This window comes from Phaenicophaeus curvirostris, chromosome 7, assembly GCF_032191515.1.
Source record: "Phaenicophaeus curvirostris isolate KB17595 chromosome 7, BPBGC_Pcur_1.0, whole genome shotgun sequence".
Lineage (NCBI taxonomy): Eukaryota > Metazoa > Chordata > Aves > Cuculiformes > Cuculidae > Phaenicophaeus > Phaenicophaeus curvirostris.
In genome coordinates this window covers 25,085,458-25,100,836 of record NC_091398.1, presented here as the reverse complement: position 1 = coordinate 25,100,836, position 15,379 = coordinate 25,085,458, and the positions used below count along the sequence as shown (strand labels likewise).

The 15,379-nt window shown below is 61.9% G+C and overlaps 3 protein-coding genes across 4 annotated transcripts; 1 reads left to right on the top strand and 2 right to left on the bottom strand.

Moving 5' to 3' along the window:
• Positions 1 to 209: 209 nt before the first annotated feature.
• GLB1L (galactosidase beta 1 like) lies at positions 210 to 5,344 on the bottom strand. The gene is made up of 16 exons (XM_069861289.1): positions 5,135 to 5,344; positions 4,592 to 4,764; positions 4,214 to 4,364; positions 3,909 to 3,969; positions 3,538 to 3,632; positions 2,977 to 3,157; positions 2,839 to 2,897; positions 2,472 to 2,653; positions 2,303 to 2,430; positions 1,897 to 2,015; positions 1,682 to 1,756; positions 1,516 to 1,605; positions 1,298 to 1,411; positions 1,076 to 1,207; positions 542 to 757; positions 210 to 463 (listed from the first exon to the last, which is right to left on the bottom strand). The coding sequence occupies exons 1-16, from the start codon at positions 5,246 to 5,248 to the stop codon at positions 245 to 247; spliced, it is 2,109 nt and encodes a 702-aa protein (XP_069717390.1). The 5' UTR covers positions 5,249 to 5,344; the 3' UTR covers positions 210 to 244.
• Positions 5,345 to 6,322: 978 nt separating this feature from the next.
• Positions 6,323 to 9,382, top strand: STK16 (serine/threonine kinase 16). The gene is made up of 7 exons (XM_069861288.1): positions 6,323 to 6,428; positions 8,018 to 8,237; positions 8,317 to 8,450; positions 8,527 to 8,647; positions 8,729 to 8,824; positions 8,890 to 9,011; positions 9,100 to 9,382. Exons 1-7 carry the CDS (start codon positions 6,343 to 6,345, stop codon positions 9,236 to 9,238), a joined length of 918 nt encoding a protein of 305 aa, XP_069717389.1. The 5' UTR covers positions 6,323 to 6,342; the 3' UTR covers positions 9,239 to 9,382.
• An 883-nt stretch (positions 9,383 to 10,265) lies between these two features.
• Positions 10,266 to 14,539, bottom strand: LOC138722744 (tubulin alpha-5 chain). 2 transcript variants are annotated; one of them, XM_069861284.1, is made up of 4 exons: positions 14,435 to 14,499; positions 12,702 to 12,894; positions 12,042 to 12,190; positions 10,266 to 11,835 (listed from the first exon to the last, which is right to left on the bottom strand). In XM_069861284.1, exons 1-4 carry the CDS (start codon positions 14,435 to 14,437, stop codon positions 10,864 to 10,866), a joined length of 1,317 nt encoding a protein of 438 aa, XP_069717385.1. In that variant the 5' UTR covers positions 14,438 to 14,499; the 3' UTR covers positions 10,266 to 10,863. The 2 variants fall into 2 exon arrangements, with proteins under 2 accessions (XP_069717385.1, XP_069717384.1); XM_069861283.1 differs by having other exon boundaries at positions 10,267 to 11,835; positions 12,702 to 12,924; positions 14,435 to 14,539.
• Positions 14,540 to 15,379: the final 840 nt, after the last annotated feature.

Here is a 15,379-nt window from a genome sequence, read left to right as displayed (position 1 = left end):
CAACATATGAGCACTGGAATTACTTGGGATTAACATGCAAAACAAGCTCAGTTCTGAGCCCTTTTCTCCTTAGCACAGGCCCTGCCTTGCCCCAGAAGAGGGCAGGAGCTCTGGCTGTCCATGCTGCACTGTGTGCCCCTTTCCTAGGGCCCTGCAGCCCTTCTGCTGGCCTCTGTCCTTCACCAGCCCCTGCCCTCCCCACAGCCCCAGTGAGAGGCAGTGCCGGTGCCTGGCAGTGCTGTGTTTATTGTGGGGCCGCAGTGCTGTGGCTGAGGGTCCTGTTGAAAAGGGGTTGGTCGAGGAAGAGCAAGGAGGGGGTAGGAGGTGCCCCCTCCAGCTCCAGCACTGTGATGTTGTTGGGGTGGCCAGCGTGCAGCACTGAGCCAGGCACAAAGAGGGTCTGCTGGGGGCCACGGCGGGGCCAGTACCGGCCCAGGTTGAAGCCATTTATCCAGAGCTGGCCCTAGAAGATAGAGACAGGACTTAAGCTGTGCCGCTCCCCGCACTCACCCTCTCTCTGCCTGTGCACCCACCGCCTTACCTTGCCCCAACCTGGGAACTGCACAAAGGTGTCGCAGGTGATGCCAGGTGTCTTGAAGGTCCCACTGTAGAAGGCTGGCCCTGCTCTGCCCCTGCTGCTTGGTTTTGGCAGGGCGGCATGGGGCCAGCCCTGCTGGACAGCACTGTCTATGTCCAGGGGGTAGATCAACCAGTTGCTGAGAGGGCTGGAGTCCAAAGAGAGGTTCCCCAGCAAGCCCTGTGATGAAGCAGGAAGGAAAATGAGGCAGCAGGATGCTTGACTTCCCCAGGGCACATCCCCCTTGCAGCAGTGAAGGTGGATGGGATCACTTCTGAGGGGTGGCACTGCTGGAGAAATGGGAGTGGGAGAGGGGGGAGGATCTCACAGCCTTATCCTGATCTCAGTGGATTTGCTAAGTAATGATGTGACATGAACCAGGGAGCAGGTAGGGGAGGCCCTGCTGTGGCTGGTGTCATGAGTGGCAGGAGAGGGGATGTTCAGCCACATGAGTGGCCAGGCCATCCCCTCCAGAGCCCCAGGGCCCTCTTCCCTCACCTTGAAGTCACTGACGTTTGCCCCGAAGCTGATCCTGCCCATGTTCTCCAGGAGCACATCCAGAGTGTCCCCTTCCCTGCCCATCACGCGCAGCGTTGTCTGCCCTTCCCGCTCCAGTGTTCCCTGGTACTCCTGCAGCCACAGGGTCAGCACTGGCTGTCCCTGAGACCCTGGTATGACACGGCCTTACTGCCAGCAGGTCCCACAGCCCTCCCACCTCACCTTCTGCAGCATCACGTAGCCGCGGTCGCAGACTCTATGTGGAGAAGCACCCAGCGTGGCTGGGTCCGGGAGGTCCCGGGGCAGCTGCGTGCGGTACAGCACAAAGCCGTGGGCCTGTAGGACACAGTGGGGTGGCACGCTCCATCCTGGAACCAGGACGGGGCAGATATGCCTAGGAGCATCTTACCCAGCATTCCCCACTGCATCCAGCCTGTCACCTGCTTTATGGCCTCAAATGTCAGGGGAAACTGGCTCTGGATGGGCCCGGAGAGGGACAGCACGTCCAAGACATCCAAGAGGTCAGCATACTGCAAAGAGAGATGGGTGGAGGGCAGCTGGGTAGTGCCAGGCAGGGTCAGTGCAGCCATTGGAACAGGCACTCACCTTCTGCAGGGCCACCCAGCCATAGGCGTACTTGGGGGTGGCAGGTGGCATCGGACCGACCGGTAGGGGCTGGAACTGAACAGCAAACGTTCAGCTGTCTCCTGGGGCAAGCAGGGAGATGTCCCCTGCCCTGCCAGCTCCCTCTGTGTCCCCCTTTTCCCTGGCACAGGCAACTGTGCCCACTACTGTCCCCCTCCTCCTGCCAGGCCCAGCACCTTGCTGATGACCGTGCGGATGGCAAACAGCTTTTCAGTGGGGTCTCCTGCCTCAGAGAGGGGGGCATCATAGTCATAGCTGGTGGTCACAGGTTTATACTGGTCCTTGAAGTCGGCACCTGGCCAGGGAAGCGGTGGGAGTTGGAAGAAGGAGCCATGGCAGAGCCCAGGGCATGGAACCCAGGGAGTGGGAGGGATGTGGGCATGGTCCAGAACCGTGAGCCTCTGCCTGGGGACAAAAGGAGCCCCCAGAGAGTGACAAGCTTGGGTTCAGGGGCCCTTGGGTATGTGTCAGTCTCCCTATGGGACAGGACAGGAGCCTGAAGCAGGGTCCTCGGAGATGGCCAAGGAAACACCCAGAGTCCCCCAGTGTGTGCCCTCTGCCCCTGGCCAGGGCCCTACTCACCACTCCAGTAGGCGAAGTTTGTCCCTCCATGGAACATGTACCTACAGGACACCCCAGAGAGCTCTGTCAGCACCCCCACATCCTCAAGCAGGGGCTCCCTGGGCACTGCCCCTTCCTGCCTGCTTCCCCTGCCTGTGAGGCGAAGGTGAGCAGCCGTGCCCACTCCAACGTTGGCAGGTGGGAGAGCATCATCCCCCTAGATTGTGTCCCCCACAGGCTGACTACTTGCATGTTGACGCTGGCTCCCAGCTGCAGCATGTCCTCCAGCCCCTGGGCCACCCGCACAGAGCTGGTGCTGGCATGCGCCTCCCCCCAGTAGTCCAGCCAACCCGTGTAGTACTCAGAGTTCACCTGGAGGAGAAGGGGACTGTCACCTGCACAGAGCTGGGACTCCCGGCTCCCCTCTACCAGGCACTTTTCCCTATTCATCTGGTGCCTGGCCCCAGCAGCCCTCTTTGCTTTGCCCCTCCAGTCCGCCTTGCCTGGCCAAAGCCATCGCAAGTCATTCTCGCCTCCAGCACCCACCCCGAGCTCACCAGAGGCCCCTTTGGCTCGACCCAGCGCTGGGCACCAAATGCCTCTGTCACGTTGGAGCCTGTGGAGGTGGCAGGAGGGAGATTGGAGCGAGAAAAGCTGGGCCCCCCATCCCCTCTCCTCCTCCCGCACAGGGGTACCTGGCCCAAAGTCAACGGTGGCGTAAAGCCCCCGCAGTGTGCCGCACTGCAGATCTTCTGCCCGTGCACTGTCGGTGGTGAAAAGCAGCACCTCGCTCCCCAGCAGTGCCCGAAAGGAGCCCAGCAGGTGCCTCAGGTACTCATAGTCACAGGCGTAGTAGCTCCCATATTCATTCTCCACCTGTGAGCAGGGCAGGGGCCAGCACCCCGAGTACACACAGCAGAGCTGCAGCCAGGTCCCGCGGCGCGCTGGGACAAGCACCCTGCTTCCCCTTCCCCTCCTGGCATCATTAAATGTCATGACATCCCCCAGGTGCATCTCAAGCCTGACCTTCCAGCCCCACCATGCCCCCTAGCTCTGCCCCAAACCACAACCAGGGTGGTGGCAGGTACACCAGAGTCCCAGCCCTTGTATTGAAATCCAGGTCTGCAGGTCAGGAGGGATTTATCCTAAGAGCTGTGCTGCATGAGGGCATGGTGTAGGGGGTACAGGTGGCTTTTTGGGGCACATTCAAAGATGACCCAGAGCAGGGAAGGGGGCTGGGTACCACAGCACATTACCTGCACGCTAATGATGTTTCCCCCATGCTGATATAGACGTGGCTTGATCTTGGGGAGCAGGACATGGAGCCAGGAGTCCACGGCTGCCAGGTAGGCTGGGTGGACACAGGGCAGCTCAGTGGGGCTGCAGCATCCACCCCAGCGCACCCGCAGCCAGCCCTGCCAGCAAAAGGATGGAGCAGATGGGGCCAGACCGAGTATGATGGGGAAGAAGAGGTGGAGAATCAACTGTGGGGCTCCCAAAAGATGGAGAAGAGGATGGGAGAGACCATGCACGCAGGGCTGATGGATATGCAGAAAGAGAGCAGTGTGCCAGGACACGCCCCAGCCTGTAAGGACACAGTGGCAAAGAGCCCCATGCTGAGGCTCACCAGGGTCAGAGGAGCGCAGGACGATGTCTGGTTTCCACAGCAGCCAGGCAGGCAGGCCACCCTGGAGAAACACCCACAGTCGAGAAGGAGGCAGAGAAAATGCTCAGCAGCCCAGGCCAGTACAGAGACAAAAATTGACCAGGGCAATCTTGGCACTGGAGCAGCGAGTGCCCCGTGAGGCAGCAGCCTGGGCACAGCTGGTATGACAGTGGTGTCCGTGTGCCAGGCAGAAGTGCCAATGCTGCTGTGTCCTTCCCAGACCACCCATCACCCCTCTGTGCCAGGTCAGGGCTGTTGGTGCTCACCATCTCCCACTCTGCACAGATGTAGGGCCCTGGGCGCAGGATCACCAGGAGGCCCAGCTCGGCTGTCAGGTCCAGGAAGGCTTCCACATCCCGATCCCCAGAAAAGTCATAAACCCCCGGCAACGGCTCATGGTAGTTCCAGGGGACATAGCTGGAGTGAGATGAGAGATCAGCACGTGGGAACTAGGGGCACAACAGGGAACTGCCCGACAGTTCTCCTGGGAACCAGCCTCCAGCCTGGGCTGGGGATGGTAACTGGGGCTGGGACTAGCTCCCTGTGATCAGAAAACACTTTGCCTCTGTCTCTGCTCTAGGAACCCCAGAGACCCCGCGGGGCGGTAGCAGCTGTGTGCTGTCAGGGCTGCCCCTGTCCCTTACACCTGCACGGCGCTGAGCCCGCTCATGTACATCTTGAGGAGCCGGTTCCTCCAGGCAGGGCGTGGGACGCGGGCATAGTGGATGCTGCCCGAGATGTAGCGGAAAGGGGCTCCATCCTTGCGGAAGCAGTTCTCCTCGTAATCCAGCTCGAAGGAATGCGCTGGTGGGGAGCCCTGTGGAAGAGGGGCAGTGCTGGGGGGCTGCAGACCCTTCCCAAGCCCAGCTGCCCCCTCCCATGCTCCCTGGGACAGGGTGGGAGCAGGGATGGAGAAGGTACCACGCTGTCCCCGGAGAGCAGGAGGGACAAGCAGGGCTGACATTTGCCCTGCCTGATGCTTCCCCCCGCAAATCGAACACCCTGCGGGGACGGGTGCTGGGAGCACATTGGGGCAGGACGTGGGCTGCAGCAGAACGGAGCCACAGCAGGAAAAGCAGTAACAAGCGGGGGAAAAGCAAGGCAGAGGCTCCCAGAGCCATCCCATTGGATACTTCACAGCTCAGCTGCGTGTGCTTCTCCCGAACTTTCCCCGCATTGTCGCTAACCTGTGTGTGCAGGAGCCCCGCTGCCAGTAGCAGGGTGAGAGCCGGCAGCTCCATCCTCGCTGGGCGCCTGGCAGGCCCGGGACAGGGGATGAAGCGGGATGTGGACGCTGCCATCACATGATCCTTCTCGGCCAGCGCCAGGCACTTCCTCCAGGTCCTAAGTGCAGGCGGCTGGAAAAACTGCACAGCGTGGGGGGAGGGAGCGAGGGATAGGGGGTGGGCAGCTCTGGTCCCCATCATCTCCCTCAAAGCCCACCCGGCACGCGATGCAGGCAGCCCAGACCACCCAGTGAACACATCGGGGGTGGTGAGTGGCACATGTGGAGGGACGGGAAGTCACATAAAGGTGTCACCACCTGAGAAAACACCTTCCAGGGAGCAAAACCCACCCTCAACCCACTTGTTTTGTGGTGTTGGTAACCCTGGTTACAGCTCCGGTAGGGGGGCTGCCACTGGCGTCTGAGGGAAAGGAAAACCTGGAGCAAGGGCTGGAGCCTAGTGACAGAACTGGTGAGAGGGGTGCCGGGGGGGTGTCCTGAGACAGGGCGAGAGGATGAGCCCTGCTGGGATGGCCTCGCCATCTCTGTCCCCTACGCTGAGGGGCATGGTTTAGTGCTTGATAGGAATGGTTGGACTCGATGATCCGGTGGGTCTTTTCCAACCTGGTGATTCTATGATCCTATGATTCAACCTGCTCACCAGTTCCAACTCCAGGAGTGGCAGCGCTGCCGCTGTCACTGCTACCAAAAATGTCAGCAAATAAAACTCTCCAAGATGCGTTTTGGAGTTTTAGCAAGCGAGGAGCCTTTATCCGGCCTGGGCAAGGCGAGGGAGCGATCTCCATACACCCCGTGCAGCGACATAAGGGCTGCGGAAGGAACAGGTCTCCCACCTACGTGCACGTGTGCAATTTTTCCCAGAAATCTTATGCATATTCCCCTACTTTCCAAGGTCTTATTTTAACGTTATTGTGAACTTCGCAACAGTCAGATCTCCGCTAATCTGGAGCCGGCTCAGCTCTACCGGACCCTGTGTTTGAGGCAGGGGGAGGCTGCGAACACGCTGAGAGGCACATCGAGTCCGACTTTGAAAGCACCCAACCACTTGGATGACACCGGCCCCGGTGCGGGCTCAGCCCCGGCCCCGCCCCGCGGTGACGCGAGGTGACGCGCGGTGACGCGCGGTGGCGGCGATGACGCGGGCGGGCGATGGGGCAGGCGCTGTGCGTCTGCTCCCGCGGCACCGTCAGCCTGGGGGGAGCGCGGTACCTGCTGCTGCACCGCCTGGCAGAGGGGTCCGCGGGGCACCGGCCGCGGGAGCGGGCGCGGGGGAGCGGGCGCGGAGGCGGGGGGGGTGGTCGGGCACGGGGGGTGCTCGGGCATGGGGGATGCTCAGGGATTGGGGGGCTCGGGCATGGGGGGGATGCTCGGGCATGGAGGGGGCTCGGGCACCGCGGGGGGGCGGGCATAGGGAGTGCTTGTGCACGGGGGAGGATGCTCGGGCACAGGAGGATGCTTGGGCATGGGGGGATGTTCGGGCATGGGGAATGTTTGGGCGTGGGGAATGTTTGAGCACAGAGGAGGATGCTCCAGCATAGGGGATGTTTAGGCATGGGGGGGATGCTCAGGCATAGAGGGATGCTGGGGCATGGGGGATACTTGGGTATAGGGGGGATACTTAAGCATGGGGGGATGTTCAGGCATGGGGTATGCTTGAGCATAGGAGGACTTGGGCACAGGAGATGCTTGGGCACTGGGGAGGATGCTCAGGCATATGTGCTTGGGCACAGGAGGATGCTTGGCATAGGGGATGCTCAGGCATGGGGGGAGCTCGGGCGTGTGCAGGGCTCCAGCATAGGGGCAGAATGCTTGGGCATATGGGGTGCTTGGGCATGGGGAGGATGCTCGAGCATGGAGGGATGCTCAGACATAGGGAATGTTTGAGCATGAGGGGATGTTCGCGCATGGGGGTTGTTTAGGCATGGGGGAGGATGTTTGGGCATGGGGGATGCTTGGGCATGGGGGTGGATGCTTGGGCATAGGGGAGGATGCTCAGGCACAGGGGGATGCTTGGGCACTGGGGTGGGGGGGATGCTCAGGCAAGGGGGAGGGAATGCTCGGGTACATGGGTCATGCTCAGACATGGAGGATAATTGTGTGGGGTTGCCTGGGAATAGGGGGGATGCTTGGGCACAAGGTCATACTCAGGCATGAGGGATGATTGTGCAATGCGTGATGCTTGAGTGTGGAAGGTATTCCGAGTTGAGGTGATGCTGAGGCATGGAGGTGATGCTTGGGCTTGGGGTGGGGAATGCTTGGGCTTGGAGTGTGCCTGTGTGCGGGACGCTCTGGAATGGAGGGGACTGCTTAGGTATGGAACAGATGCTTGTCCAAGGGGGGATCCTTGTCCATGGAGGGTGTCTGGGCATGAGGGGTGCTTGGGTACTGGGGGATGCTCAGGCATGGGGGTATATGATTGGGAGCATGTGTGATGCTTGGGCATGGTGGGGCATGCTTGAGCATAGGTTGTGTTTGGGTATGGGAGTGATTCTTGGGCACAGGGATGCTTGGGCACGGAGGAGGACTCTTGCTGAGTGGCAGGGGTCGGTCATGCCCAGGAGTGGGTGCTTGGACCTTAGTGGGAGTGGGGGTAACTTGGCCAGTGGGATTGTTCATGCAGAGGGGGGATGCTTTGGGTACCTGATAGTTGCCCCCTAGGCATTAGGAACATGTATGCCCAGGGAGCTCCCATGGAGAGGGTGCAGGCCCCCACTGGCCTCTGCCTTCTCTCCTGGCAGCTCAGAGTTGAGGCTGGGCACAAGGCCCCGACATGGGTGCTGCAGTGGTGGGACACCCAGCCCACATCGCACTTGGCTCCTTACAGGGGCTTCAGCTATGTGGACCTGGTAGAGGGTCTGCGGGATGGGCGCTTCTACGCCCTGAAGCGCATCCCATGCCATGACAAGGAGGACCGCCAGGCCGCCCTGCATGAGGTGGAGATGCACGGCCTCTTCGACCACCCCAACATCCTGCATCTGGAGGCCCACTGTATGGTGGAGAAGGGTGCCAAGCATGAAGCCTGGCTCCTGCTGCCTTACGTGAAGGTGAGGGGGACTTCTCTGGCCACCCCCACACACTTGCCCCTGGGAGCAGTAGTGGTGACTGGCTGTTTGCGTTTGCCAGGGGGGGACCCTCTGGAGGGAGGTGGAAGCACTGCGAGAGAAAGGAACCTCCATGCCAGAGCAGCGGATCCTCCACATCCTCCATGGCATCTGCCGTGGCCTGCAAGCCATCCACAGCAAGGGCTACGCGCACAGGTTGGGGACTGGCAGCCCCAGTCGGAGGGTACTGGCAGGGGGCCCAGCAGGCGCTCAGTGTCCTCCGTCCCTGCAGGGACCTCAAGCCCACCAACGTGCTCCTGGATGAGGATGACCGGCCTGTGCTGATGGACCTGGGCTCCATGAACCAAGCTCGCATTGAAGTCAACAGCTCTCGGGAGGCCATGGCTGTGCAGGTGGGTGCCCTGGGACATCATCCCACTAGCCCATTCTCTGCCCCGAGCTCTTCATCCCCACCCTCACCCTCTTCTCTCCAGGACTGGGCTGCCCAGCGCTGCACTATCTCCTACCGTGCCCCCGAGCTCTTCACGGTGCCAAGCCAGTGCGTCATAGACGAGCGCACAGATATCTGGGTAAGAATCGGTGTCCTCAGCCCCTGACCCCCTTGCGGGGCTGCTCTGACCCCGCTGTGCTCCAGTCCCTAGGCTGCGTGCTGTACTGCATGATGTTTGGGGAGGGCCCCTACGATGCCATCTTCCAGAAAGGTGACAGCGTGGCTCTGGCAGTGCAGAATCCCATCGTTCTGCCCCCAACGACCAGGTGAGGGGCTAGGGAGGACGACCCTGCTGCCTGGCAGCCCCCCTGTGCTGTGCACCGTGCAGAGCCCCGTTCCCTGTCTTTGCTCCAGGTACTCGGCTGCCTTGCAGCGCCTGCTCTCCTCCATGATGACGCTGAACGCCCAGGAGCGACCCAGCATAGATGAAATCCTCCACCAGCTGGAGGGGCTGCAGCCAGCGCCAGCGGGCCAGGACACCACGCAGATCTGAGCACGTCCCGTGGTGATGACGTACCTCCCAGATGAGCCAGGGGAAAAGCAGCTGCCCTCGTCCCTGCTCCCCCGTGGAGCTGTTGCAGAGGGGATTGCTGTGCTCGGGGGAGAGCTGCTGCCCTGTGCCAGAGGTTTGTTGGATTTGCAGTGTTCTGTGCCCTGGGTGCTGCTGCCTGGGACTCAGTCTGGGCCTCAGGACCGTGGATATGTGAGCTGCTGCTAAACATGGGGCCATCGCCAGCTGCTTCCTCCCCTGGGGGATGCAGAGGAGGATGCTGTGGGACCTCCCTGGACGACGGCAGCTCTGGCCCTGCAGGTCCGCACCCTAGAAGGTCCATTCCTGTCCAGGGTCCCAGTGCGGTGCTGGAGTGAGGCAGGGGCTCCCAGCACCCACTCTGCCGCTGCCTCTTGGCACCAACGTTGCCTTGTGTTTGAAATAAAAGATGTTCTTGTGGAGGCGTGGATATTGCCGTCTGTGAGGAGGGGGTCCCACCAGGACACAGTTAGAGCTGGGCATGCTGTCTGGGTCAAGCAGCCAAGCGTGGCTGAGGAGAAGGGCAGCAGAGGACAGTCCCGGCAGGGCGGGGCAGCTGGAGTATTAGCAGTAAGCAGGGAAAGTTAATCCCTAGCCCCAACACTCGACTAATGGGAGTTAACACAGCTCTGCAGCTGGAGCCACGTGTCGCTGTCAAGAGCCTCTGGGGCTGGGCACTGCGGGAAGGGGCTCAGCACAGCACAGCAAGGCAGGCAGCAGGGGTCCAGGCAGCGCTTCCCGGCTGCCCAAGGAGAGGGAGGTGTGTGCCCAGGTTGGGGAGCTGCCAGAGCCTGGGAGGCAAGGACAGCAGCCCTGCTCTGGTGGGGGCAAGAAGAGCCTGCGGACAGCACAGCCACCCTTGGCTGGATAGGGTCACTGGGACATGCAGCCATTGGGCCGCCCGCGGAGGAGGGAGGGGGGAAAGAAAGAGCTGCAGACAAGCGGTTTCACAGGGAGTGCTCCCCTCCTTTAATCCTCTCACCACAATGCAGCAGAAAAGTAGCTGTGGGGGGGTCATGTCAGACTGGATGCCCGTACGGGGTGCACCCACTGCACCGCAGATCTGGGCACACCCCTTGTCCCCACGCTGTGGCCACAGGGACATGGACGCCAATCTGCTCCCACTGCTTTAACAACCCTTCTTCCAGATAAGCCCAACTACCCTGTGACTGTATGTGGGAAGAAGTCCCAGCAGGTGGGTATGTTTCCCTGCTCAGGCTAAATCTCCTCCCTGGGGCTGCAGGACATAACACAGAGCCTTGCACCGCGGGGCCATGTAGCACATGAAGAAGCAGCACCGACCCCTGGCTGGAGCAGCACGTGGCGTGGGATGCGTGCCACAGCCCTGGGGAGTGGACCCAGGGGCTCTTACCTGCATGGGGAGCAAGCTGGAGCTGGAACAGAGCACTGGGAGGAAGCAGAGCAGCACCAGCAGCAGAAGAGAAGCACTCACCACACGCCTGACCTGGCAAGAAACTGATACAGGTGAGGGGCCACTAGGAGACATGGAGGCTCTGAAATGGTTTATTGCAAAGGGTTTCTGCGGGTAACACGGAAAAGGAGCGTGGTCCTTTTTGGCAGGGGCTTCTTTACTCCTCGCCCTCCTCTTCATCCTCATAGGAGTCCAGGCCCACCTCCTCGTAATCCTTCTCCAGAGCAGCCATGTCTTCCCGTGCCTCGGAGAACTCCCCTTCCTCCATGCCCTCACCCACGTACCAGTGCACGAAGGCTCGCTTGGCGTACATCAGGTCGAACTTGTGGTCCAGGCGAGCCCAGGCCTCGGCGATGGCCGTGGTGTTGCTCAGCATGCAGACGGCGCGCTGCACCTTGGCCAGGTCTCCCCCCGGCACCACCGTGGGCGGCTGGTAGTTGATGCCCACCTTGAAGCCCGTGGGACACCAGTCCACAAACTGGATGCTGCGCTTGGTCTTGATGGTGGCGATGGCGGCGTTGACGTCCTTGGGCACCACGTCCCCGCGGTACAGCAGGCAGCAGGCCATGTACTTGCCGTGGCGAGGGTCGCACTTCACCATCTGGTTGGCTGGCTCAAAGCAGGAGTTGGTGATCTCAGCCACTGACAGCTGCTCGTGATAAGCCTTCTCTGCAGAGATGACAGGGGCGTAGGTGGCCAGGGGGAAGTGGATGCGAGGGTAGGGCACCAGGTTTGTCTGGAACTCGGTCAGGTCAACATTCAGGGCCCCATCAAACCTCAGCGATGCTGTGATGGATGAGACAATCTGGCTGATGAGGCGGTTGAGGTTGGTGTAGGTTGGGCGCTCGATGTCCAAGTTCCTGCGGCAGATGTCGTAGATGGCTTCATTGTCCACCATAAAGGCGCAGTCTGAGTGCTCCAGGGTGGTGTGTGTGGTGAGGATGGAGTTGTAGGGCTCCACGACAGCAGTGGAGACCTGTGGAGCAGGGTAAATGGAGAACTCCAGCTTGGACTTCTTGCCATAGTCAACGGAGAGCCGCTCCATCAGCAGGGAGGTGAATCCAGAGCCAGTTCCTCCTCCAAAGCTGTGAAACACGAGGAAGCCCTGGAGTCCTGTGCACTGGTCAGCCTACAGAGAGACACACAAAATTGCTCTGAGATAAATTTCCTTGTGAACATCTGTCTGTTCAGAAGTCCTTCGTGACATGGTCCATACCTGCCACAGGCAGCTGCTGAGCCCTCCTAGGGCACAGCAGGGCTTGCAGTGCACCCCAACCTCCAGCAGGATGCTGGAGCCCTGTCCAGGGGGACACGTCCCCCTGTGCAGTCACCTACCAGCTTCCGGATCCTGTCCAGCACTTGGTCGATGATCTCTTTGCCGATGGTGTAGTGCCCGCGGGCATAGTTGTTGGCAGCATCCTCCTTGCCAGTGATCAGCTGCTCAGGGTGGAAGAGCTGGCGGTAGATTCCAGCCCGAACCTCATCTAGGAGAGAACAGGGGATAGGTGAGCCTGGTGCAGGCTGGAGTTTTGAGCCAGCTGCCAAGCAGCTGAGTGGGTGTGAGCCCCCATCCCTCACCCTCCTCCTGGCTCTTCCTGCTGGGGGCACTGCCAAGGACCCGAACATCAGCAGGGCCACCACCGTAATCATCAGGTTTCTCTAGCAGAGGGAGGTGGCTACCACCTAACTGAACAGGAGCTTATGTTCTCCCATCCATTGGGAGCTGACTGTCCACAGTGTGTGACAGCACCTCAGGAGCTGCCATGCCGGTTGGGCTGGTTTCTCTCCTTGCACATGTGGCAGCAGAGACTACCAGCACCACTGCCTCTAGGACACTTCAGCAGCAAAAGTTGGTGCTCAGGTTTGTGGCTACTCCTGAGCAAAGGAGGTTCCCTCAGGTTGAAGGTAGTGTAGGATACTGCCAGCAGTGCAAGCACCAGCTTCCTGCTGCCCTTCCACGGATGCACCTCAGGCTGTGCCAACTCCAGCACTCACCAATCACGGTGGGCTCCAAGTCCACAAAGATGGCCCGCGGGACGTGCTTCCCAGCCCCAGTCTCACAGAAGAAGGTGGTGAAGGAGTCATCCCCTCCGCCGATGGTTTTGTCACTGGGCATCTGCCCATCAGGCTGGATGCCGTGTTCCAGGCAGTACAGCTCCCAGCAGGTGTTGCCCATCTGGACGCCGGCTTGGCCGACGTGGACAGAGATGCACTCACGCTGGGGAGAGGGAGGTAGGGTCAGATCCTGGCACAGCTCTGTCCTGCCTGTCCCAGAGAAGGCTCTACCTGGTGTGGGTGCCTCACAGCCATCCGTACAGGACTTGCTCCAGCCAGTGGCTCCAGGGAGCATATTTTCCTTTGGGTGACCTCCTGGCAGCCCCTCAGCCTCTTCCCCAGCCCAGCAAGGTATTTCAAGGATGTAGCCACACGTTTGACCCACAAGGTGCAGCCAGCACAAGGGAACCCCCCCTGCTTGCTGCTCCAGAGCCAGGTAAGCACTCAGCCTTCCAGGATGACAGTCTTGGGGATGCAGAGGCAGTGGGGGCAGTAAGGGGAGGACTTGCAGTGAAGCCCAGCAGTCTCCAAGATAGCACAGAGACCCCCCTGGGTTCTGCAGACCCAACCCCGTGCTGCAAAACCCATGTGGCCAGAAGTGCCGAGGAGCAGGCTTTGAGCTGGTGATGTGCTCCCTGCACTCCTATGCTGCAGATGCACGGCTGCTCTGCTGCCGCTCGCATCCCTCGTCCACTAGCCCCTACGTCCTCGGTCCCCTGTCCCTGGCATCCCTCCTCCACTATTCTTAGCATCCTTGTTCGGCTGCTCCTGGCAGGACACCACCACTCAGCCTGGGGGTCCCCAAGGCTCCCGCGCCCCCCGGCTGCGCAGCTCTGACCAGCGATGGGCACCGTTCCCCGCTCCGGGGCCGGGCACAGGGACTGCCGCCTCCTTCGGGAGCTCCGGGAGGAAAAGCTGCCCGGAGCAGGGTCCCCGACAGAGCCCGGGCGGCTCCGCGGCGCTGCTCTGCACCTCCTGGCACGGCCCCGGCCCCTTCCCGAGCCGCTAAATATAGACCGGCCCCGGGCGGGGGGCAGCGCCCGCTGCTCGGTTTGGACGGTGGCCCCGGCCCGCTCCGCCGCTGCCAGAACCCCGCGGGACGGGATAGACGGGACCCCCGCGGGACGGGAGAGAGGGACGGGACCCCCGTGCTACGGGACGGGAGGGACGAGACCCCCGTGCGAGGGGAGAGACGGGACCCCCGCGGGCCGAGGATAGACGGGACCCCCGCGGGACGGGGTAGGGACGGCCCCCCCCGCGGGATGGGAGGGACGAGGACCCCGTGCGAGGGGACAGACGGGACCCCGCGGGCCGGCCCCGCGCCCGGTGCCCCCCCGGTGCGCCCCAGCGAGGGCGCAGCTCCTGCCCCGGTGCCCGGCTGGCGCCTCCCCCCGCAGCTGTCCCCGTCCGTCCGTGGCCACCGCTCCGCACCAGCGGTGTCACCCCCTCCTCCGCGCCCCCCCCCCCCGGCGGTAGCGGGGCTCCCAGCCGCCCCGGGAGCGGTGGTGGAGCGGGGGGCACCGGGCAGGAGCCCTGAGGGGGGTCACGGCTGCCCTCGGAGCGGCGCCGGCGGGGCTGCCCAAGGTCACGGCGGGGAAAGAGGAGGCGGAGGGGGCGGCTCGGCCGTGCCCGGGGCTGCGGGGGGCTGGGGGCGCCCTCCCCGCCGCGCTCACCATGGTGCGGGTGGCGGTGCGGGCTCTCCCGGCGGCTCGGTGCGGCGCGGCTCGGTGCGAAGCTGCGGCTGCCGCAGGCTCCTCCGCAGCGCCGAATTATAGGTGGGAGGGGCTTGGTGTCGCCCTAACACCCCCCCTCCTCATTTGAGTATATTTGCATACGGGGCGGGAGCACCCGCTTCGGGGACACCGGGGACCCGGCTGCGTCCCTCCCGGCTGCGTCGGAGCCCCAGGGCGCAGTGGCTCAGGCCTAATGTCCCACCTCTGCCGGGAGAAAAACGGGGGTTACCCAGGCAGGCAGGGGGCAGGAGGTCTGGGCTCCAGCTCTCGGGGAGTACAGGTGATGCTCAGGCACCAGGAAGGGGGGCAGGAGCAGGTACAGCAGCCTCTACCCTGCTCTGCCACCAGCTACCCCGGACTGCAGGAACTCTGGGATTTAGAGGCATGCCAAGACCACCTGGGCCTCTAGAGCAGGAGAATGGAGGAGAAACATGTTAGAGAAACACCTCAGGTTTTGGAGACTAGTCTGCCCTCAAACATTCCTTTGCCATCAGCACTTTGGTAACGCTTGGCCCTCCTGGTGAAGACAACATGTACATGAGATTGCAGATCAGTGCGACAAATCTGAGCTGAGGGGCTAGCCCAGCTGCCAAAACAAGGGTCATTGCAGCCCGTTTGCCATTAATGCCTTGTAACTACACTCCGAAGCAGCTCTATTAGAGCCCCAGCTAGCACAACCTACCCACCGACATCAGGATTGGTCCTAGCGTTGAGGGTGTGTAGAACACCAGCAAGGCTGCTGGATGGGGCAAAAGCAGAGCCCAGTGCCTCAGCTTTGCACACGGTGTGCAGCAGGGACTTTGTCCTTGCTGCCAGGGCAGGGCCACACACAGCTATAGCTGCCCGTGGGGGCAGGGCTCAGTGGCTCAGGAGTGTGCCAGAAGG